The 25,832-nt window shown below is 43.9% G+C and overlaps 1 protein-coding gene across 7 annotated transcripts in view; it reads left to right on the forward strand.

The window, feature by feature from the left end:
• The window catches only part of zmynd11 (zinc finger, MYND-type containing 11), a 189,480-nt gene that overhangs the window by 138,917 nt on the left and 24,731 nt on the right, over positions 1-25,832 (forward strand). For all 7 annotated transcript variants that reach the window (XM_078537348.1, XM_078537313.1, XM_078537331.1 and 4 more), the window contains 3 exons: positions 9,143-9,198; positions 11,328-11,405; positions 23,271-23,389. In XM_078537348.1, the coding sequence (XP_078393474.1) occupies positions 9,143-9,198; positions 11,328-11,405; positions 23,271-23,389 (253 nt within the window). The remainder of the gene's footprint in view (positions 1-9,142; positions 9,199-11,327; positions 11,406-23,270; positions 23,390-25,832) is intronic.

Genomic DNA, 25,832 nt, shown 5'->3' on the forward strand with positions numbered 1-25,832 from the left:
GCAGCCGCTTGATTCACACCCATCCTCCACCTTAAACACTTGCTTCCTCCACTACCAATGGCACAGTGGCAGCAGTGTGTACCATCTACAAGATGCACTGCAGAAACTCACCAAGGTTCCTTCGACAACACCTTCCAAATCCACGACCTCTACCACCTCCAAGGACAAGGGCAACAGGTGCATGGGAACACCACCCCTACAATTTCCCCTCCAAGCCAACACACTCTCTTGACTTGGAACTATAATCGCTGTTCCTTCACTGTTACTGGGTCAAAAGCCTGGAACTCCCTCCCTAATAGCACTGTGGGTGTACCTACACCACATGGAACTGCGGCAGTTCACCACAACCTTCTCATGGGCATTTAGCAATGGGCAATAAAATGCTGGCCTAGCCAGTGATCCCCAGATCCTGTGAACGAATAAATATTAAAAAAATCACTAGAAGGGTGTCACTGGAATGTGAAGTATTCGTTCAACACTCTACCAATCTCCTCTGGCTCCACCCATAGATTTCCCCCTTGGTCCCTAATGGACCCTACTCTTTCCCTGGTTATCCTCTTTCCATTGATATACTGATAGAATATCTTGGAGTTTTCCCTACTTTTACCAGCCAGAGCTTTCACATATCCCCTCTTTGTTCTCCTAATTGCTTTCTTAAGCTCCACCCTGCACTTTCTGTATGTACTCCACTAATTCCTCCGCTGATTTGCTTCCCTTGTACCTGCTAAAAGCCTCTCTTTTCCTTCTCATTGTATCCTCAGTATCTCTGATCATCCATAGTTCTCTGGGCTTGTTACTCCTTCCTATCACCCTAGAGGGAACATGTTGAGCCTGGACCCACCCCATTTCCTTTTTGAACACTCCACTGCTCCTCTATAGATTTCCCCACAAGTAGCTGTTCCCAGTCTACTTTGGCCTGATCCTGCCTTATCTGACTAAAATCCGCTCTCCCCCCAAACCAAAACATTTTTTTGCAACTTGTCTATTTCTTTGTCCATAACAAGCTTAAATTGTACCATAACAAAAACAAAAATACCTGGAAAAACTCAACAGGTCTGGCAGCATCTGTGGAGAGGAGCACAGTTAACGTTTTGAGTCCGAATGACCCTTCAACAGAACTAAGTAAAAATAGAAAAGAGGTGAAATATAAGCTGGTTTAGGGGTGGGGTGGGGGGGCAGAGCTGGATAGAGGGCCAGTGATAGGTGGAGATAACCAAAAGATGTCACAGACAAAAGGACAAAGAGGTGTTGAAGGTGGTGATATTATCTGAGGAATGTGCTAATTAAGGGCAGAAGCAGGACAAGCAAGGTACAGATAGCCCTAGTGGGGGTGGGGTGGGGTGAAGGAATCAAAAAAGGCTGAACTGTGCTCCTCTCCGCAGATACTGCCAGACCTGCTGAGTTTTCCAGGTATTTTTGTTTATGTTTTGGATTTCCAGCATCCGCAGTTTTTTGCTTTTATATTAAATTGTACCATGTTGCAGTCGCTATCACTAAAATGCTCCCCCACCACCACCACAGCCACTTGTCCGGCTTCATTCCCCAGAATTAGGTCCAGCACTGCGCCGTCCCTTGTTGGACCCTCTACATATTGACCTAAAAAGTTCTGTACGCATTTCAAGAAATCCACTCCATCCAAGCCCTTAACACTATGTCTATCCCATTTAATGTTGGGAAAGTTGAAATCACCTAATATAATTACCCAATTGTTATTGTTTTTACACACCTCCGCAAATTGTGCACATATTTGCTCCCCAATTTTCTGCTAACTGCCTGGGGGTCTATAATAAACACCCAACAATGTGGCTGCCCCTTTTTTATTCCTAAACTCTACCCACAAAGCTTCATTCAATGACCCCTCCAAGATGATATCTTTCCTACTGCAGTAACTGACTCCTTAACTAATAATGCAATGCCTCCTCCTCTTTTTACCCCCTCCCCCGTCTCGCCTGAAGATTCTATATCTCGGAATGTTGAGCTGTCAATCCTGCCCCTCCCTCAACCACGTCTCAGTGATGGCTACTATATCACAATTCCATGTGTCAATCCTCACTCTTAACTCATCCGTTTTACCTGTAATACTCCTGGCATTAAAGTAGAGGCCATCCAGCCTTGCCTTACTCCCTTGAAACTTAATGCAGCTGCACTCCCTCTGCCTTGATTGTTTTACTGTATTATGATATGCTCCTATTCTGCTAATATTGTGTCCCCTCCCCCTGCTGAATTAGTTTAAACTCCTCCCAACAGTACTAGCAAACGCGCCCGCAAGGATGTTAGTCCTGCCCTAGTTCAGATGTAGTCCGTCCCGCTTGTACAGGTCCCACCTTCCCCAGGGTGATAGGAAGGAGTAACAAGCCCAGAGAACCATGGATGACCAGAGATATTCAGGATACGATGAGAAGGAAAAGAGAGGCTTATAGCAGGCACAAGGGAAGCAAATCAGCGGAGGCATTAGTGGAGTACAGAAAGAGCAGGGTGGAGCTTAAGAAAGCAATTAGGAGAGCAAAGAGGGGATATGAGAAAGCTGTGGCTGGTAAAAGTAGGGAAAATCCCAAGATATTCTATAAGTATATCAATGGGAAGAGGATAACCAGGGAAAGAGTAGGGTCCATTAGGGACCAAGGGGCCAATCTATGGGTGGAGCCAGACGACATCGCTAGAGTGTTGAACGAATGCTTCACATCCATCTTCACCCAAAAGAATGAGGATGAAGGTATCAAACTCAGGGAGAGAGACGGCGAGGTTCTTGAGCAAATTGATATAGGGAGTGACAAGGTGTTGGCAGGCTTAAAAGTGGACCAATCTCCAGGTCTGGAAAACTTGTGTCCCAGACTGCTGAGGGTGGCAAGGGAGGATATCTCAGGGGCTCTAACCCAAATTTTTAATTCTTCTCTGGCCACGGCGGAGGTGCCAGAGGACTGGAGAACAGCTAATGTGGTTCTGCTATTTAAGAAGGGTTGTAGAGATAAGCCAGGGAACTACAGGCCAGTGAGTCTCACGTCAGTGGTAGGGAAACTATTGGAGAAAATTCTGAAGGAGAGAATCTATCTCCACCTGGAGAGGCAAGGTTTGATCAGGGATAGTCAGCATGGCTTTGTCAGAGGGAGGTCATGCCTAACAAATTTGATTGAAGTTTTTGAGGTGACCAGGTGTGTAGATGAGGGTAGTGCAGTTGATGTAGTTTATATGGATTTCAGCAAAACCTTTGACAACGCCCCACATGGGAGACGTATAAAGAAGGCAAATGCACATGGGCTACAGGGTAATTTGATAAAGTGGATTGAAAATTGGCTTATTTGTAGGAGACAGAGGGTGATGACAGAAGGCTGCTTTAGTGACTGGAAGCCAGTGTCCAGTGGTGTACCACAGGGATCTGTGGTGGGTCCCTTATTATTCGTCATTTATTTAAACGACATAGATGACTATGTGAGGGGTAGGATTAGTAAGTTTGCGGATGACGCAAAGATTGGCCTGGTGGTTAACAGTGAGGTTGAGTGTCTTGGGGTACAGGAAGATATTGACAGGATGGTCAAATGGGCAGATAAGTGGCAGATGGAATTTAACCCTGAAAAGTGTGAGGTGATACACTTTGGAAGGAGTAATTTGACGAGGAAATATTCAATGAACGGCATGACACTAGGAAGTTCTGAGGAACAAAGGGACCTTAGCGTGTGTGTCCATAGACCTCTGAAGGTGGAGGGGCATGTTAGTGGGGTGGTGAAAAAGGCATATGGGACACTTGCCTTTACCAATCGAGGCATAGATTACAAAAGTAGGGAGATCATGTTGGAGTTGTATAGAACGTTGGTGAGGCCAAAGCTGGAGTACTGTGTGCAGTTCTGGTCACCTCATTATAGGAAGGATGTGATTGCACTGGAGGGGTTGCAGAGGAGATTCACCAAGATGTTGCCTGGGATGAAACATTTAAATTATGAAGAGAGGTTGATAGACTTGGGTTGTTTTTGTTGGAGCAGAGAAGACTGAGGGGCGACCTGATCGAGGTGTACAAGATTATGAGGGGCATGGACAGGGTGGATAGGGAGCAGCTGTTCCCCTTAGTTGAAGGGTCAGTCATGAGGGAACATAAGTTCAAGGTGAGGGGCAGGAGGTTTAGGAGGGATGTGAGGAAAAACGTTTTTACCCAGAGGGTGGTGACGGTCTGGAATGCACTGCCTGGGAGGGTGGTGGAGGGGGGTTACCTCACATCCTTTTAAAAATTACCTGGATGAGCACTTGGCACATCATAACAGTCAAGGCTATAGGCCAAGTGCTGGTAAATGGGATCAGGTAGGTAGGTCAGGTGTTTCTCACGTGTCAGTGCAGACTTGATGGGCTGAAGGCCTCTTCTGCACTGTGAGATTCTTGTCAGGAAAGAGGTATTCAAACATTAATTATGAGAAGAATAGTCGCATGTTTGATCTCCATTCACAGATTTGGAAGAGAAATATTTGTGATAGAAAAAGAGTTGGCTGCCCACACAATAATTATGGATGAGGAAAGTCATCTACTCATAATTAATTAACATCAATTGCAGCATCCAGTTGTTTGTTAAATCATTTCAAGGTTTGCCTGTAGGACGAGTGTATCTGTAAATTTATTCCATATGTTAATCATGCTTCGTCTTAAGAATTTCCCACTGTTGGCCTAAAAATTACATTTTGCCTGTTTGAACCCTGTGCCTTCCTGCAGTTTATTGTAAAGTAATCTTCTGAGTTAACTTTTTCAGCATTCTGTGCTCTGACTCCTCCTTTATAAGCTGAAAAGATCAAACTTCTCTAGCCATTCCTCATTAATTTAAATTCCTGGCAATGGTATTCCTAGCAATGATATACAATCTTTTCAGTTCTCTCTGCATGGCCTTTAAATTGTGGACATGTCTCTCATTTCTTGGCAACCAAAATAGAACACAGTATGTGAAGTGCTGACAGATCAGAGGGCTTGATCATTACCTCCTTTGACTTGTATTCCATTGTTCTGACTATATAGTTCAACATCCTATTGATTGCTATTGGTTGGGGATATTTAGCATCAAGTCTGCTAAAACATCTAGGTCACTTTTCAGTTTTAATTATAACTGTTCATACTTCTCTTAGCCTACAAATTTCATTCTCCATTTTCTTTCCATTGTTAGGTGGTCTGTATAATATCAGTGTGACTTGCTATTTCTGCACTCAGTCCATAGTGATTCAGTTTGGTTCAGTCTTATTCTGTAATAGGCTATGATACCTCTAATCAACCTCCCTTTCTTTCCTAACTATTTTGAAAGTTTTATACGAGGCACTAAAATAAAAGCAGAATACTGTGGATGCTGGAAAAACTCAGCACGTGTGGAGAGGGAAACAGAGTTAACGTTTCAAGTCCGTATGACCCTCCTTCAGAGCTCTGAAGAAGGTTGCAGGATGTACTGTGGGTGGGGGACTTCAATGTCCATCACCAAGAGCGACTCGGCAGCACCACTACTGACTGATTTGGCCGAGTCTTAAATGACATAGCTGCCAAACTGGGTCTGAACCAGGTGGTGAGGGAACCAATAAGAGGGAAAAACAAACTTGACTTCATCCTCACCAACCTGTCTGCCACAGATGCATCTGTCCATGACAGTATCGATGGGAGTGAGCATAGCACAGCCCTTGTAGAGACGAGGTTATGCCTTCACGTTGAGGAATACCCTCCATCGTGTTGTGTGGCACTGCCACCGTGCTAAATGGGATAGATTTCGAACAGATCTAGCAACTCGAGACTGGGCATCCATGAGGTGGTGTGGGCCGTCAGCAGCAGCAGAATTCTACTCGAACATAATCTGTAACCTCATGGCCCAGCATATCCCCCACTCTACCATTACCATCAAGCCAGGGGATCAACCCTGGTTCAATGAAGAGTGCAGGACGGAATGCCAGGAGCAGCACCAGACATACCTAAAAATGAGGTGTCAACCTGGTGAAGCTACAACACCGGACTACTTACATGCCAAACAGCATAGGCAGCAAATGATAGACGGAGCTAAGCAATCCCACAACCAAAGGATCAGATCTAAGCTCTGCAGTGCTGTCACATCCAGTCATGAATGGTGGTAGACAATTAAGCAATTCACTGGAGGAGGAGGCTCCACAACAATCCCCATCCTCAATGATGGAGGAGCCCAGCACAGCAGTGCAAAAGATGAGGCTGAAGCATTTGCCGCAATCTTCAGCCAGAAGTGCCAAGTGGATGATCCATCTCAGCCTCCTCAGGAGGTCCCCAGCATCACAGATGCCAGTCTTCGACCAATTCGATTCACTCCACTTGATATCAAGAAGCGGCTGAAGGTACAGGCAATGGCTTCATTCAGTTGTGCTATCCAGTGGCACTTGATGAGAAATAACCTGTGATGCCCAGTTTGCGTTCCGCCAGGGCCATTCAGCTCCTGACCTCGTTACAGCCTTGGTTCAAACATGGACGAAAGAGCTGAATTCCCGAGGTGAGGTGAGAGTGACTGCCCTTGACATCAAGGCTGCATTTGACCAAGCATAGCATCAAGGGGCCCTAGCAAAACTGAAGTCAATGGGAATCAGGGAAAACTCTCTGCTGGTTGGAATCATACCTAGCATAAAGGAAGATGACTGTAGTTGTTAGGGGTCAGTCATCTCAGCTCCAGGGCATCACTCCAGGAGCTCTCCGGGGTAGTGTCCTCAGCCCAACCATCTTCAGCTGCTTCATCAATGACCTTCCTTCCATTGTAAGGTCAGAAGTGGGGATATTCGCTGATTACTGTACTGTACATTCGTGACACCTCAGATACTGAAGCAATCCATGCCCAAATGCAGCAAGACCTGGACAAAATCCAGGCTTGGGCTGACAAGTGGCAAGTAACATTCGCACCACACAAGTGTCAGGCAATGACCATCTCCAACAAGAGAGAATCCGACCATCCTGGTGTTCAATGTCATTACCATCACTGAATCCCCCACTCAAAATCTTGGGGGTTACCATTGACCAGAAACTGAACTGGACGAGCCATATAAATACTGTGGCTGCAGGAGCAGGTCAGAGGCTGCGGTACCTGTGACAAGTACCTCGCCTCCTGACTCCCCAACGACTGTCCACCATCTACAAGGCACAAGTCAGGAGTGTGATGGAATACTCCCCACTTGCCTGGATGAGTGCAGCTCCCAGAACACTCAAGAAGCTTGACACCATCCAGAACAAAGCAGCCCACTTGATTGGCACCACATCCACGAACATTCACTCCCTCCACCACCGACGCACAGTAGCAGCACTGTGTGCCATCTACAAGATGCACTGTAGGAATTCACCAAGGCTCGACAGCACCTTCCAAACCCACGACAGCTACCATCTGGAAGGACAAGGGCAGCAGATAGATGGGAACACCGCCACCTGAAAGTTCCCATCCAATTTACTCACTATCCTGACTTGGAAACATATTGCCGTTTCTTCACTGTCACTGGGTCAAAATCCTGGAACTCCCTTCCTAACAGCACTCTTGGTGTACCCACACCACATGGACTGCAGCAGTTCAAGAAGGCAGCTCACAACCACCTTCTCAAGGGCAATTAGGGATAGGCAATAAATGCTGGCCCAGCCAGCAAAGCCCACATCCATGAATGAATTTTTTTTTAAATTCTGAAAGTACCTCCTCTGCAGTACCTGGTCCAGTTCTCTATCACCCCAAACACCTCGTCCCCTTTGCTCAGCACTTTTCCATGCAGTCGTGGGAGATGTAACGCCTGCCCTTTCACCTCCCCTCACTGTTTAAGGCCATAAAAACACTTCTAGGTGAAGCTGCAATTTACATGTACTTCTTTCAATTTATTAATCTGTATTCACTGCTCACAATACAGTCGTCTCTACACTGGGGTGACCAAGTGCAGACTGAGTTACCACTTTGCACAAAAACGCTCAATCCACAAACATGACCCTGACCTTCGATTACTTGCCATTTTCATTCACCACTTTGCTCTCGTGGTTGCATTTTGGCTTGCCCGCAATGTTCCAGTGAAGCCCAACGCATGCTTTAGGAACAACACCTCATCTCCTGATTAGGCGCTTCAGACTGTGAACTCTATGCTGAGTCCAGAAGTTTGTGAAGTTATTGAACTCAGTCCTCCATTTTGATTTTTTTTTTGCCAAGTGCCAGTCTGTATCTTGTTCTCATGATTTTGCTTTCTCCAGAGCTGCCCTTTATTCTGTCATTTACACCTACTCTGGAACCAAGCTTTGTTTCTTTACTACAAACATTACCACTCCCTTTGTCTTTTGTTCCATGACATCTTTGTTATTTAATTCCACCCATCCTCTCAACAATTGCTTATCTTCCTTTTTGTTCTGCCAGACCCTCTCCCCCACCACCTTTTTTAAGAACATAAAACCCATCACAGTTCTACCTCTTCAGTTCTGAGGAAGAATCATATTAGATTTGAAGCAATATGATTCTTGGAGAGAAGCTCGGTTTCTCTCTCCAAAGATGCTATCAGACTGCTGAGCTTTTCCAGTACTTGCTTTCTTATTTATACCAGGCACGTTTAATTTCCTATCCTAGTCCATGTGCAGCCATGTTTATTGATGCTGTTGTATCTTGATTTTCTAATTTAGACAGAATTTCTGGTTCCCCAACTTTGTTTATTTTACTCTGTGCATTAATATGCTTGCATGTTAATTAGTAAGTCATTTCATATCCTGATTACTTTTTAAAAGGAAGAGCGAGTTTTGTTTTGTATGTCCCAATGCACTTTATAGCCAATGAATTATTTAAAGTGTATAACTGTTGTAATGTTGGGAACCACAGTAGCCAATTTGCACACACATAATGTGCTTTTGATGATATTACTGAGAGAGAAATATTAGACAGGACACCGGGATAGCTGTCCTTTGAATCCCGCCTTAGGACCTGTGAAATTAGACAGGGCCTCTAGAAACACTCTCAGTATGGCACTGAAACATCAGCCTAGTTTGTGTTTAAGTGAGGCTTGAACCTGTGATTTTTCTGAGTCGGAATGTTGCCATCAAGGTACGGCCGTCTCACCCTGATAACCACTTTCAACCATTTTCCCTCCTTATCACCTGTACATTATAATAAATGTCTTGTGTTTCTTTCAGTAGTTGACAATGTACTTTGTTTTTTGAGTTACGTCATTTTTATTTGCAGCTGATAGTGACCAAGCAGAAGTAGCCAGGGCTCTTTTCAAAGACACTTGCCATGAGGTAAGCTATGTAATCTGAAGCCAATTACTATAAATTGTTGGTCTAGCTCAGTAGCTACAGTTGGATCCACCTCTATCAGGGATAGTTATAATACAGTCACGTAAAGCCTAGGAACCAATATTGATGCTTGCTGTGGTAATGTAAAAAAAAATATGGTTTAGAACTGATTCTGGAATCTTTTAACTGGCAAGGTTCTCATCTGCATCTTGACCATTCCCAATGCAGCCAGGGCACTATTTTAATTAAATAAAAGCAAAATACTACAGATGCTGGAAACCTGAAACAAAAACAAAAATTGCTGGAAAAACTCAGCAGGCCTGACAGCATCTGTGGAGAGGAAGACAGAGTTAACATTTCGAGTCCATATGACTCTTCATCAAAACGGACTCGAAACGTTAACTCTGTCTTCCTCTCCACAGATGCTGTCAGACCCGCTGAGTTTTTCCAGCAATTTTTGTTTTTGTTTCACTATTTTAATTACTTGTAAACATTTTAAGTTGTATGCATTCTACATTAAGAGCAGATGGAGTTGGCTGACTTGCTGTTTGCAAATCGCCTAATACTAATCTCTGGAAGATGCCAAATTGCCTTGCATTAAAATCATTAAAGAATCTGTATCTTCCACACCCAATGAACCCAACAATTGCCTGATTAATTAGGTTTTTGTGTTGGCAATTGGGGTAAAGCCATCTTATGTTACTTATGCTTTGCTCGCCATTATAAGTGGATTCTTAGGTGCAAATCCTCGCTGCATTGTTCACTGTTACCAAAATAAACCTCAGTGCTGGGATTAGTGCAACTGCACGCCAGGTATCACTAGATACTCTAAGCTGATCCCAGTGTGTAATTTTAAACTTGCCTGCAAGATGAGCATTACAAGTTGATCCAACGGTTTGCATAAACGCAATAAATATAAATCAAGCAATGGCATATAACAGACAATATTGAAAAGATTAAAAGTAAAAGAACTAAAGGCAACATGAACAAAAACTTTATTACTTAGCAAGTGGTTAGAATCTGGAATGCTCTATCCGAGACTGTGCTGGAGGCAGTTTCACCACCACCTGGAAGTTCCCCTCCAAGCCACTCACCATCTTGACTTGGAAATATATCGCTGTTCCTTCACTGTCACTGGGTCAAAATTCTGGAACTCCCTCCCTAACAGCACTGTAGGTGTACCTACAGCAAAAATTAAAATGAGCTTGTAATTATCAACTAGATAAAAACAGTCATTTTTGAATAATAAACCTTTTAATTGAAGCTAGAAGCTTACCATAATGGGTGTTCAGATTTTCTATATAATTTGATAATACTGAATTGTCCAGTATGAGAGTATACTTTTCAGATGGAACTCTATTCCATTAAAAGCTTTGCTTAAAAAATGTATTTACCTTGTTCTCAAAATTGTGGATGTTATGATTCACATGCACCGTTTGCTTTCTAAACTTTCTGCATGTGTGATCAGCCTTTTCATATTTACCCTAGCTTAGTTTTATATGTTCAATATAGTTGTAATTTAAAATTAACTCCGTTCCCTCCTGCTTCCAGTACCAAGGTAGTCCTTGCTGCACCTAAGATGACCAGTGTCTCGGACTGAATATTAAAATGTACTGTTTTAGCAAAAGCTCTTAAATTTTCACATATTGTACAAATGCAAAGATTAGCAGTGTTCTGTCCAGTATTTCAAAGTAAATTCTCAAAGTGAAATGCTTGGCCTGTGACTAATATTTACACTAAAATAGTGAAAATTGGAGACATTTGAAATGGCTAAGGCAAAATTTGGAAGTTCAAAGCACAGTCATATGGACAGATTAGTATGCAACAGAAGTGAGGAGTACTTCGCTGCATTGATGAAAAATCACAGCTAACTCTTGTTTCCTGCAGCTTTATTATTCCCTTGTAAAGTTTTTCAATTTGTGATCTGATGCAAAAAAGCTAGTATTAAATAATCAGTTTTTTCATTATTTTTTGGAAAATGGACATTTCTAAGCAGCAGTTAAGTTTACTAAGAATCTAAGAGTGTGATGGGGAAATGCAATATTTCAGTATCACCAAAATTAAGTTGTCCCACTTTAAAATTTAAATCAACTTCATTCTACCTGCTTCTAATACTTTATTATGTTTTTCAGCTGGCAGAACTTCAACTGTGCAAGAACTGTTTCTACTTATCCAATGCACGGCCAGAGAACTGGTTCTGCTATCCTTGTGTAAGTGGGTGAATAAATTCTTATTTTTGAATTTTGCATTCCTCACATTGAGATATTGGTGTTGGAGATGGACCATTTTTCTAGCTCTGTCAATATTGAACCGTTTGGGGTTAGTAGACAAATTTTGTTTCAAGCTCATTCTACACTGACCCAAAATGTGACTTGTTTCCAAAGTCAAAAAAACAGATGCTACTCCAGGAGCAGAATTTTACACCTCACAGGTGCGAGTGTGTGCCTGATCCAATCGGGCGTAAAATAGCGTGAGAAGATGTTGGGCAAGCATCCCCATGTCATCCCGCACGCGTGCAATCTTCAGGTTGGCGGGCGCGTGCAGGTGTTGGAGCCATGCCCGCCATCAAATTAGAGGCTACTTAGGCCATTTAAAACACGATTGAACCCAATTTTACGTTTTCTGTGCAATTTCACGCTCGTCTCACGGGCAGACAGGCAGCCCACGTTTTGCAAAACCTCATCCAAGGGCGGGATAAAAAGGGTCAGCAGCATTGCAAGTGTGAGTAGTGAAGATTTTAGGAGAGAGTTTGCTGCTGTTTGCTTATTTGAACATGACAGCTTCACCTCAATGCTGAGCTTCATTCTTAGCGTTTCTAGGCTTCATTTCAGGACTCATTGGTGCCTCCAAGCCCCCTGGAGGATTTTGACCATATGGACTCTTTTGGGCATCAGACAGCCTTCTTGTACCCTGGTAATGGGGATTGTGGTCTCTGCTGGTGACACCTCCTCTGAGGAGGAAGAGGGGGGCAGAAGGGAGAGGAGGTCAGGTGTTCCGATACAGCTTCCAGGGGAGAGGCCTGTGGGAGGAGAGGCGCAGGCACAGGGGGCGCAGGGCCAGCAGGAAGTCCAAGGCGGAAAGAGCCACGGAAGATGCCACTATCCTGCTGCCAGAGTTTACAGGCAGCGATACAACTGCCTCAATATTTCCGAGGAGCGATGCTAAAGGAGGCTCCGCCTCTCCAGGGAGTCTGTGACTTCCATTTGTCACATGATTCGGCCTGAGATCAGCTCCAACTGTGTGGGTGGACACTCCATGCCAGTGGCTCTGAAGATCACAGTGGACCTCAATGTCTATGCCTCTTGCCCTTTCCAGGGGTCAGTGGGGGATCTTTGTGGAGTCTCCCAATCAGCTGCCCACAGTTGTATCAAACTGGTGATAGAGGCTCTGTTCAGGTGGGTAATGACCATAGGTATGAGACCAGCCAGGCTGAGCGAGCCAGAGGCTTTGCAGTGATTGCTGGGTTCCCCTGCTTCCAGGGTGCAATCGACTGCACACATGCGACCACCAAGACGCCAGCAGGTCAGCCGGGTGCCTTCGTCAATAGAAAAGGATTCCACTCAATTAACGTCCAGATGGTGTGTGACCACAGGACACAGATTCTGCAAGTCTGCACGACACCCTGGCAGCTCCCATGATGCTTATATCCTCAGACACTCCTAGGTACCAAGGCTATTCAGTGCTTGAGCCCAACTGGTTGGATGACTGCTGGGTCACGAGGGCTATCCCTTGAAAAGGTGGCTTATGAAGCCTCTCTACTACCCAAGAACAGAGGCAGAACAGCATTATAATATGAGTCATGCCTCCACAAGAGCAGTGATAGAGAGGACTCTAGGTCTTCTGAAGATGTGCTTCCGATGCCTGAACCGTTCAGGGGGAGCACTGCAATATCCCCCAGAGTGGGTATCACTGATAGTGGTTGCATGCTGTGCTCTCCACAATCTGGCACTGGCAAGGAAGAGGATCTTGAGGCAGCTCCACAGGCCACAGAGGATGAATCCAGTAATGAGTCAGAAGAGGAGCACAGTGAGGAGAACGCTGAGGGTGTGGAGGCAGACCTCTGTATCCTTCAGGGAGGCAGGGACACCAGGGATGCCTTGATCCAATGCTCCTTCAGCTAGGCTGCCAAAGATCTGCTTCTACTTCTTGCCAGGGTTGACACCTCCATCCCAGACTTCTGAAATGATCCTTTCATTTGAACCCAAAGTCTATTCAGTGCCTGTGCAATAAAGTTTGGAGCCACTCACATCCAGCATTACATACTGGCGTAGTCTGCACCAAAAAAAAAGGTGAAGCATACTCAGGCCGTTACGACAAAAACAAAATTTATCTCATTTTGATAAACAAAACATTACACAACAGAAGATCACCCCTGACCAGTCCCTCTTGTGCTCATGGTGCCTTAAACTTATGTTTGCAAGTGCTACATCTTGGTGGAGACAGCCTGCTGACTCTTGTGTCTTGTTGGCCTTGATGACCTTGTCGGTCGTCCTCTGGCCAGTGGAGCCTGTGCTGGCTGTGCCTGGGAGGGAGTGGCCAGTGCCACGGCTGGCATCTCCCCAGTCATTGCAGCCTCATCAGATGCCACGGTCACTGACAGAGGGACGGAGGAGCTGCTGCCGTCATCTAGAGCACTCTGGGAGGAGCCCGCAGAGACGGCAAAGGGCTCATACGCCAATGTGAGATCGCTTTGGACCTCCCTGCTCGCCATGGATGAATGGGCACCTGGCTAGGTTACTGGGTGCCTCACCCCTCTGCCACGCAGGCACTGACCACCTGAGGTCATTGCCTGTGTGAGGGCTTGCAGGTCTGAGCACAACCCTCAGAACTCCTGATGCTGTTCCTGGAGCTGCCTCTCCATGAGAGTCGTCACTCTCTCAGTGGAGGAGGCAATGCGCTTGGCCTTGAGGGTCAATGCAGTGCTTATGCTCCACATGGACTCCTCCACAATGGAGACCATGGCACGCATGTCCTCATGGGTCTCCTCCAGATCCTCCCACACACCACGCTGGCACCCAGCATCTGCCACCTAATGGATGACTCCAGATGCTCATCATCTGCTCGACTGAGCATCGTCCTGGTCTCCAGCAGTCCTCCGACTGACGTGCCGAGGGCACACTCTGCCTCCACCTACTCCTCAAGTGAGTGTGAGGTGCCCTTACTGCTGTGCATTGACATTCTAGCTGGGGACCTAACGCCCACCAAGATGCTGGTATCTGCGCTGGTGCCTGGTTCAGAGAGCGGCTGTAACGCAATTCATGTGAAGCTTGGTGGTCCTCTACTGTCAGGGGTAGCTCTTTGGGGTCCTACAAACGAGTGCCTGCTGGCGAATCTAAAGGAGAACAGCGACATGTCATTAGTTTAAGTCATCACACTGTAACTGTGCATACCAGGCACCCTGGTGAAACAATGGAGATGTGCAGCATGGTGCCATCGTCTTTCAATGATCAATGGGGAATCCAGTTTTGAGCCTCCACTCAATGCTGAGACTACACAAGAATGTTTGCACCATCTGAAACACTCACCTCTGTGCACTGCACTCTTACCTTCATCTGACACCCCAGCCTCTACGCAGCCGGTTGACCAAGATGTATGGCGCTTCTCCACTTCTAAGGCGTCCTGCTCAAACCTGGATAAGTTTAGAAGGTTTGGGGGGCCTCTGCTTGTCTGCAACCTTTCCATGTTGTTATGGGTCATTATCTCCTGAAAGGACAGAGGAGCATGGATTATTCCACACTATACCTGCAGTGCCATTGCAGCCTGGCCAGCCCCACCTGAGGAACACCTTGCAGGACACATCGGAGTCGTGGTCCTCAAGCTGCAAGGCACTCAGTCCGAGGAGCCAGGGCTAACCCCCCCAGGCCAACTCCGGCATCATTAACACTCAGATTTTAAACGCCCCTGATCTCCACTGGGGGGAGGCAGCCAGCCATTAACAGTTCACCGCAATGATTCATACCAACACGGTACTCACCCTTTCCGAGCGCATAGACCGTTAAACCTTTTCCAGCACTGCACCCATGTGTGCCGCACAACGTCGTGGCTGTCCTGTGCTGCCACCTCCTCTCAAGCTCTTTTTGTTAGGTGCGGTGGCCTCCTCCTTCCATCACTGGGGACAAGGGTGTTCTTCCTGGTTGCCAGGAGGACCACGAGGCGCTCGTCCGGAAACCAGGGGGCCGAGTGCCTACCTGACCTGCCCTCCTGTCTGGCTTCTCCAGTTGCATTTGAGGCCATAACTTCGGTGTTCAGAACGCTGAAAATATGTAATTCCCTGGCAGCCTTCAAGGAGCTGCCTGTGCCGTTTTTAAACCAGCCGTCAGGTTGCCATTGGACCCGGCAGCTGACAGGCCCCCGCCCCCGCCCGGCCCTTCCTGACCATTGGGAAGATGCGTTTCACGTTGGGCGGGCCTTAATTGGCCATCCAGCGTGGAATCACGGTCGAGGTTGATCACGGGCGGCGGCCCGTTTCCCAATCCGTTGCGGGCCCACAGATCCCGCCCATCAAGGGTAAATTTCAGGCTCAGTAGTGTGACATTTTCAATTCCTTGTACCTGAATAAGAGCGCCAAGTTTAATAGTGAACATTTTCGTTCTAGGAGCCTATGTTAGAGAAACTGAGTTCGCACCGCCCATTAATTACATATAGGAACCTTCCATCCAACAGAGTTTTTTGTTTCGGTTTGGTTGGGCTGAATTCAAACTCCAGTTCGAGTTGAATGGATCATATACTAATCCATTACACCATCATGCCCTTAACTTTATGTATTTAAATTACAAAGCTCTAGACATCCCAACATGGGATATCTCTTTAGGCTTCTCTGAGAGTGTAAGTTATATGTAGTTTTGTTCCATGGATTAGCACCTACTGGAAACTTGCTGGAAATGCCTTAATTTATTTTATTTGGCTGGGGGTGGTGGTGGGGATAGGAGCCTTCCACCTTGCATACCTGGGTCAGGTGAATACCCAGCAACCAGAAGGACAATGTTTTTAACCCACTTTGCCATCTTCTGACACCAATAACATTTCAATAGAAATTAAAAATCATTTCCCATATGCAGATTTAAAGATTATTAACAAATTATAGCCTAATTGCCAAAAAAACTTAATGGGTGAAATGTACAAATTGAATTGTCATATATTAAATGTTATAGAGGAGTATATTTAATACACTCACTGAAACTTCATATACTGTTGAGGACTTTTTGGCCCAAAAATCCAAGGAGAAAAGGACCAATGTCTCAGCCTAAAGCAGCCCACTCAAAGAGAGGAATTCCAAAAGCATGTCATGACCAATCTGGAATATCTTCTCACATCCAACTCAATTCCAGTACAATGGGATCAAATAAAGTCAGCTACACTTGACTGCTGTGCCCAGACCATTAGGTTTGAGCATCGTCATCACCAGGAATGGGCTTGATGAAAATGGTGCTGAAATATGTAACCTCCCAGAACAAAAGTGAGCCTTTGTCGCCTGACAGAACAATTCAAGATTACAAGTCAAAACGGCAGCATTTCTACAGCTCAAGGCTGACGCCCAAAGACAAATCCAGAAGATAAAGGACTTGGTGGGAAGAGATAGCGCAAGAGACCCAATAAGACGCTGACCAGCATGACATGCAACACTTTATCTTGAAGCCACCAGGGCTACCTGTAGACCAAGGTCAAATTATCAAAATTCCCTTTGCTCAGAGCATGATGTTTGTTATCTTATGGATGACAAAGCCACTTGTCAATACTGCAAAGAACATTTTCGACAACTCCTCAACCATGAATCCAGAGTGGCAGCTGATGCTGTCCAGGCTATCTCCCAGTACCCTGTGGTAGAATCCATGGGCAAATCACCATTGATGGGAGAGCTGCAACAAACAATCAAACAGATGAAAAACAATGCTTGCGGCCTTGAAGGTATTCCAGCTGAGATTTTTCAAAGCTGGCGGATCTTTGCTCACATCAAGACTCCATGCATTAATCCAATGGATTTGGAAGGAAAAAGAACTCCTTTCCACCCGCACACTGCTTCCCCCCCACCCCCGACTTCAGGTATGCAGCAACTGTAACCGTCTATCAAGAAGAGAGATGAACCATTCTGTGGAATGTATGGAGGTATTTCCCTCCGTCCATAGCAGGGAAATCCTGAAGTGCATTCTTCTGAATTGCTCACTTCCTATGGTTGAGGAAATCCTCCCAGAAACATAGTGTGGCTTTAGACCTTCTAGAGGAACCTCCGACATGTTCTTTGTTGCCAGACAAAACCAAGAAAAATGTCAAGAACAACAGCAGGAACTCTTCATTGCATTCATTGACCTGATTAAAGCATTTAACTCGGTAAAACGTGAGGCTCTGTGGATTGTTTTTCAAAGATTTGGGTGCCTAAGAAATTTCTTCATAATCCTACAATTGCTTCATGATGATATATCTGCAACTGTTGAGTGGGAAGTCTGAAATAGACACCTTCAAAATCTGGGCAGGGGCCAAGCAAGACTGTGTGTTACAATCTACCTGACTATGGCTATTCACCTCATCAAAGATCAACAGCCCTCTGGTGTCCGTATTAAACTGTCCAAATAGGAAACTCTTTAACCTCAGTCACCTCCATGCAAAACTAAATGGACGACCGTAGACATACAGTTTGCAGATGACTGCAGTGTCACCAGATTTGCAAGCAAGAAATTCTGTCTGTCCTTGCATGCTGCCAAAACAAAACTCTGATGTCAATCTGCAATTTAGTCAGCCAAAAATTCCACCTCCCATATATGTTGAAACAGAGACCCTGGAATATGTTGAACACTTCTCATACCTTGGCAGCCTCCTCTCTCAAAAGGCCACTATATACAGGGAGATCAAACACCAGATTAGCTGTCCCAGCTCAGCCTTCTACAGACTATGGTGGCAAGTGTTTGACAACAAAGGTCAACAAAAGTCCAAATGTACAGAGCATTTGGCGTCACCACACCCCAGTACAGCAGTGAGACCTGGACTGTGTATCAGCAACATTTAAGAGCAGTAGTGAAATTCCATCAACAATGCCTCTGCCACATCCTCCAGATTCAATGGGAGGACCGTCAACCAAATGCTAGTGCCCTTCATAAAGCCAGCTCCAATTGAATTCAGGCAAATTCCTGTCAAATCAATTTGATGGACTGGACACTGTGTCTGGATGACCGAAAAGTGTCTCCCCCGCCAGGTCCTGTTTCTCTACTCTCAAATGGTCAACATTCCGGGGAAGGCAAAGAAAACACTTGAAATACATTCTAAAGGTTTCCTTGAAGTGTGGCAGCATTAACACTAATGACTGCCACCAGTCGTTCAAAATGATGATAACTTGTTCAAGCTGCATCATGCTATGAGTCACAACGTCTTAATGATAAGGCAAAGCAGTCGCAGAGAAGGAAAGACAAAGAAGCAAATCCTGTCCTCCTGATCCCACTACCTGATGAGACATCCTGCCCTGTGTGCCAGGGGAGGGGGTAGTAACCCAGAGACCAAAGAGGTCCTGGGTTTGGATCCCACCACGGCAGATGAGTTCAATAAAAATCTGGAATTAAAAATCTAATGATGACCATGAAAAACATTGTTTATTTGTCATAAAAACCCATCTGCTTCACTAATGTCCTTTAAGGGAAGGAAATCTGCTGTCCTTACCTGGCCTGGCCTACTTGTGACTCCAAACCCACAGCAATGTGGTTGACTCTTTAATTGCCCTTGCTCAGAGGGCATGTGGAATGGGCAATAAATGCAGGTGTAGCCAGGGACGCCCATCCCACGAACAAATAAAAACAAAATGATTTATGTACGATATATTTTCAAGAAAGGAATGCAGGATCCTAGAAAGTCTAAGAGAATCCTAGAACAAATTTGGGAAGACTTCAGAATTATTTCCAATTTGCATAATTTTACTGCAATTAATACTTTACGACTACATAATTTCTGATACTGTAAAATAATTTCTGCAATTATAACAGTTTTTATTTAGAAAGCTGACATTTGACTTTGAAGTTAGGTCGGTATTTAAGCAGATCTATGGGAGATCCCTCATGCAGAACAATGTGTAAACCATTGTTTTATATACTTTTAAAATAGCTCTAATAGAGAGTGAGAGAATAGTTTTTTTTGCCCATTTGTAATGTGTTGCTCATTTAACAGCAGTTGAACAGATGAAACATTTGGGACTGTAACAATTCACATTATTGGAGCTCCCTTAATAATGCCATTATTTCTCTTCATAAATCTTCCTTGATAAGGTTTCCATTTAACCATATGTTTGAAACAAAGGATGTTGACAATAAGGAACCATTTTGCTGGTAATGAATGTGCCATTGATGCAGATTTATTAGGTACATCAAACCATTTTCAAATGACAGAAGATTGGGGAGAAATTAACAGCAAGTTTAATGTGCGTACTGTTATTAGTTTGTACGTCATCCAGCAATTTGTGGTAAGCATGAGTTCCAAATCACCACTAATTGCTGTACAATTTGTGTCACTCTACTGTTAGCCTTGCAAAAACCAGAATCAACAAAAGCCTGGAAAAAGTTGGATATTCTGAAGGGATAGGTAAGACCGGGGATCTCAACCGGGGTAAGGTTTCAGGGGTCTCCCAGAAATGCACTGCACTGCCCCAACCCTGCACAGTGCCACTTTTATCATCCAAATGACAACTCGTGAAGACTCCTTCAACAGCATCTTCCAAACCCTCAATCGCTACCATCTAGAAGGACAAAGGCAGCAGATGTATTGGGAACACCGCCACCCTCAAATTCCCCTCCAAGCCACTTACCTTCCTGACTAGGAACTATATCAGCATTCCTTCACTTTCACTGGGTCAAAAACCTGGAACTCCTTTCCTAACAGCACTGTAGGTGTACCCTACACCATATAGATTGCAACAGTTTAAAAAGACGGCTTGCCACCGCCTTCTCAAGAGAAATTGGGGATGAGCAACAAATGCTGGCGATGCTCACACCCCAAGAAAGAATTTTATAAAAACAATCTCTCACTTCCAGTCTCATTGCTTGTAAAATCCAACATTCACCAGGCTTTTTTTGACCACAGTCTCCTCGGCTTGTTCATGCATGTTCTGTGGTAAACGCAACAGCATCACACTGTTTGACTGCTTATGCGGATAGCAGCCCTTGAAAGAACATGTAAGGCAAGTGATGCAGGTCTCGGCAAAGTTTGAACAAAGCAGTGTGCTGTTTATCATCAAGGAGTGAAGTGGATTTCAGCCCTTTTCAATACATGGAAGCAGTATTTAGTCACCAGTGGCATCCACAGAAAGTTACATTTCATCCATTCCTAATGCATGAGCTTCAGAGGTCTCTTAACTTCCTTAACTTTAATTTTTGCTGAAAAAAGAGACATGCTGTCGAATTTATACTGCATGAGAAAGGGGTGCTGATTACCTTTTACCCTTTTCTCATGCAGTATAAATTGTTGTTCCCTTTGAAACTTGGCTTTTTTGCATCTGTCTTGCGTGCAAATCGAAAAGCTTCGACGGCATGTCTCTTTTTTCCAGCAATACTCAAGTTCTGTGCTACCAAGCAACTATTTCATAATTTTATAACTTCCTTTCCACAATGTAGATGTTTCTTTTTTGCTTTTCCATAATAAAGTGCCCATGTCTAACCGTTCTTGGGGAGGGATTATTGCAATTTTTAGATCCCACGTACAAGCAGGCGAAAGACTTTGGTTGTTGGGAATGTGAAATCAAAGCAGAAAATGCTGGAAATCGCTTAGCAGGTGAAGGCAGAAACAGTGTTAACATTTCAGATCGATGACTAACTAACTCTGATGAAAGTTCATCGGCCTAAAGATGTCAACTCTGTCTCACTTCACACATGTTGCACAACCTGCTGAGTATTTCCAGTATTGGAATTGAGAATTGTTGCTCAGCACCAACAAGTTTCGCATTAAGCAAAACAAAAATAGTAAATGTATATGTTTAATTGTATATGTAAATTTTATACATTAAAGATGTGTGTTGTGTTAAAGATTATGTTGTGTTACAAGGAGTCTGTGGAATTTTTAGATCACAGGCGGGCGGGGGCTGGATTCCCATAAGCAAAAAAGTTGAGAACCCCTGGGTTAAATGAAGAGGAGTGGGAGGAGGCTTGTGTGAGGTATAAACACCGGCAAGGACCTGTTGGGTGGAATGATCCATTTCTCAATTAAGGGAAAGACAAGAACTCATCATCAAACTTCCCATGAATTTCAAGAAATTGCTGCATTTGCGCAAAAAATAACGATTAAACTAGCAGCAAAAATCTAGGGCTGTTATTTAGCATAAGGGCCTTTTCAATGACAAGGTTCATCTCTGACCTTGAAAAGGAAGAACAGAACCTGTGGAGTCTCAACCCTGTAGGTAGTACATTGTTATTGTTTTTTTTTATTTTAATCTTATAGTTTTTTTCTTTCTGTCTTCTCTCCCTACCTTGATCCAATCTCCCTTTCTCTCTTTTTCTGTACCTAACTTGACTCTAGTTCACACTGTTTCCTTCCTTGTCATTCCTTTGTTTCTTTCTCTGTCCTGAAATCTTATAGGTTAAGAACTGTTAATCCCATTGTTCACCAAGGTCCTAGCTCCCACACTATCAGCTCACAATGATACAGGTTGCAGCACATTTTCAAGCTGAAGGGGAGGGGAGAAAATTCAGCATTCCAGCAAATTCCAAGCCACTGTGTTACTTGTAGATTTCTTCTGTTGAGCAGTTGGTCTTTGGATGCCGCCCTCCTTCAGGTACCATGTCCTAAGAGGCCTTTGGTGATTATGGGCCTCCATTGGATTGGTTCGTGATTATGCTTGGCAAAGTGCTGCAGTACTGCCTTCTGCAGTATGGCTGACCAGGAAACTCTCCTGCTCTTACCATCTGCCATTAGGCATATTGGAAGGATTTACAGGCTGCTAATCAATCTGTTTGGCCATGTAATGAACACACCTTCCATGGCCATCCAGTCCCAGAGTGGGACTTGAACCCAAAGCTTCTAGCCCAGAGTTAGGGCCGTTATCACTGCACCACAAGACCTCTTCGCTTAAGATGTCACTGATTCTATTAAAATAATGATTTCCCCAAGCTCCAGAGTTGTGATGAGTGCTGATACTGTTTCTAAATGCAGAACTTTTCAACACTGGAAAGACCTTTAATCATGGGTAGATGATGAGGATACTCATTTGTTCAGTCATCGTTTGGGATTTATTTAAATATCACCAATTTCATCTAATCATATCTACGACACAAGGGCATTAATCGTCAATATTTTAGCTTTTGAATGAAAAAGTACTTTGGTTCAGGCTTTTTGCCAATCAAAGGCCACTTGTGATCTCACCTTGTATTTTGGAAGTGGGCCTTCAAGTAGTAAGATACACCAAGAGTTTTAACATTATTTTACTGGGGAGGGGTACAGAATAATAGGAAGGCAGAAGAAATATCATGTACTTTTGTAAAAATGGTATGAAAATTGCATTTTTATAGCTCTGTTTAAAACTTGAGGGGATGATGACTAGAATGGCAGAGGCAAAATGGGAAAGACATGGAGGAATAAAGAGACAGTGTTGCAGAAAGTGGAAGAAAAAATATTTTGATAATGATGTAGGGGAGGAAGCGGAATTCAGGTTTGGAAGGGGTGCCAAGGTTCTACGCTTCCCAATTTAACTTGAGATGGCAGCCAAGGAGACTGAGCCAGAGCCTGGCTCTTGAAGGTGCCGATGGGAGCCAAATTTTTCTGACAGCTGGAAGAAGCCTTGGCTTATCCAAGTCTCAATAACATGCAGGCAATTTGAAAGTGTGATAATGACCTTTTAATTGATGGAGGCTGTGGTGAGATAGTACTGGTTTGTCATTCGCATTGCGGACTGCAGAAGTTCTTATCCTAGATGGAATTGTGCCTTATTAGAAGCAGTGCTGAGATCACACATATGGCCATACAAAATTACATAAAATGCTCTGTTCAGGATTTTGTTGTTAAAGAAGGGAGTTAAAAGCAAATTATCTGAACTATGTGACCCTTAATGAAATTGCAAAAGACTTAATTGCTAATTTAAGGCAAGTATTACATTTTCTGTTTTTCTTTCACCTAAGGTTCCCAATCATGAGCTGGTGTGGGCCCGGATGAAAGGGTTTGGATTTTGGCCTGCCAAAGTCATGCAACGCCAAGACAATCAGGTGGATGTGCGCTTCTTTGGGCATCATCATCAGAGGTGCGGTACTTCTTAGTTACTGTTTCTTCTAATTTGTGTTGTTTTAAAATGAAATATATATATATATATATATATATATACACAAGCTAACTATAGGTTCTTTGTTTATTTTAGCTACAGCCTTGTCGATTTATTTCCGAAATAATATTAATTCCCATTTCATTCTCTAGCCACTTTAAATAACACTCTGATGCCTTTAAGAAAAACATGTTACATTTTTATGTTACTTTTCCTGCGTTCCACATGACAGACCATTCCTGTAAGTGAATTCAAATGCGTTAAGAACGAGAGTTTTTACTTGCCGGATATCTAGTTAATTGTCGTGTGACCAGATGTTGATCAGAACACCCATGTCAGTGCATTTTACATAACTACCACCACATGGCTACCTTGACATTCTGAAAATGTCAGAACAAACAGCATCAGATTTTGCTTGAAAAAACAGAAAATGCTGGAAAAACTCAGCAGGTCTAGCAGCATCTGTGGAGCGAGAAACAGAGTTAACGTTTCGAGTCCGTGTGACCCATTTTCAGAGCACTAAAGATGGGTCATACGAACTCAACATTAACTCTGTTTCTCTCTCCATAGATGCTGCTAGACCTGCTGAGTTTTTCCAGCATTTTCTGCTTTTGTTTCAGGTTTCTAGCATCTGCAGTATTTTGCTTTTATCAGATTTTGCTTAGTCTATTTAAATTATTGGGTAGATTTATTGAACATTTAGATATATTTATGCAAGGCGAAAAAGTATGAAAGCAGTGAAGTCTTGCTGCAACTGTACAGGGCATTGATGAGACCCCCACCTAGAGTACTGCGTACGGTTTTGTCTCCTTATTTAAAGAGGGATATACTTGCATTGAAGGCATTTCAGAAAAGGTTCACTAGGTTGATTTCTGGGATGAGGGGGTTGTCTTGCAGGAAATGTTGAGCAGGTTGGACCTATTCTCATCGGAGTTTAGAAGAATGAGAGCTGATTGAAACATACAAGACTATGAGGAGGCTTGAAAGGGTCATATTGAGAGGATGTTTCCCCTTCTGGGGCAATCTAGAACTATGGGTCATAGTTTCAGAATAAAGGGTCTCCCATTTAAGATGGTGACGAGGAGGAATTTCTTCACTGAGGGTCATTAATCTTTGGAATTCTCTACCCCAGAGAACAGTGGAGGCTGGGTCATTGAATATATTCAGGCTGAATTAATCAGATTTTTAATCTACAAGGGAGTCCAGGGTTATTGGGGGCAGGAAGGAAAGTGGCGTTGAGGCCACGCTGAGATCAGCTATGATCTCACTGAATGGCTGGGCAGGCCAAATGTTTTATGCCTGCTCCTCTTTCTTATATTTTTACATAGGTTAAGAATGATAGCAAGAATACGCAATAGCTTTACAATAATTATAGACTAAATGATTCCTTGAGTTGTAGAAATCAGTTTGCTAATACTTGTTATGGTGACTGCAAAACAAAGTCAGTGATTCATCCTGCAGGTCCTTCATTACTAATTTACCGTGGAGTCTCCAGCCTACCTCGATCTCTTCAGATAGCTGTTAGTTTGGAGCAATGCAAGTTCAAAAATACTTTCAAAATCCTTTGAAGAGCAGTGGAACAAAGGAAATTAAGAATATGTATCTCAAACTCATAGAGATTCATAGCATACTTGAATTTGAATGGAATGATTTGCTTCCTTTGCGGGAGCAAGTTATTCCATTCTAATCATATTGGATGACCTGAGAGAGGACCTTTTCCAGGAATAATGGTAACAATAGCATTTCATATTAAAGCCTCTCTGAGCCCTGCTTCATCTCTGTCTGGTTTGATTTTACAGTTCTTGATGTTTGGTGATTGTCTTTTTATGCTATTATTGGTGGCTGTATAATAATGAATCCTAATCTATAAATAACAATGTAGAAAATAATCTGGAACCTCAAGAACTATATAATTCAAACAGATCAAGTCTGTGAGAGAAGACATGCACAGCAATTGGCATAATAGGACGGAAATGGGTCTACATCGAAACAACATTGAGAAGAGCAGCAGCTTCCCATCATATACACTGCCCAACATCCCTAGGGTTAACTGCATCTCTCCTCATACAAAAGTGAAGTACTGTGGAAGCTGAAAATTTGTACTAAAAAGAGAAAATTCCTAGCAGAATCTGTGAAGTGGCAAAAACAGATTTGACGTTTTAGTGCAATGACCTTTCATCAGAACTAGCAGACCTGATTACTTGAAACGTTAACTCTGTTTTTCTCTCCACAGACGCTGCCAGATCTGCTGAGATTTCAAACATTTTCTTTTTTTTTACTGTGTCTCTCCTTAGCCATTCCTGAGCCCTGCTAGTTTATCAGCTGTTGGCTATAAAGTACACATATTGCTTTATGCAGTCAGTTTCTTGGCTGCTTCTGAGCTTGCTGACTGCTGGTGGCCTGGTAACTTGGAAAAATATCATGG

The sequence above is a fragment of the Cetorhinus maximus genome, chromosome 3 (assembly GCF_964194155.1).
Source record: "Cetorhinus maximus chromosome 3, sCetMax3.hap1.1, whole genome shotgun sequence".
Classification (NCBI taxonomy): domain Eukaryota; kingdom Metazoa; phylum Chordata; class Chondrichthyes; order Lamniformes; family Cetorhinidae; genus Cetorhinus; species Cetorhinus maximus.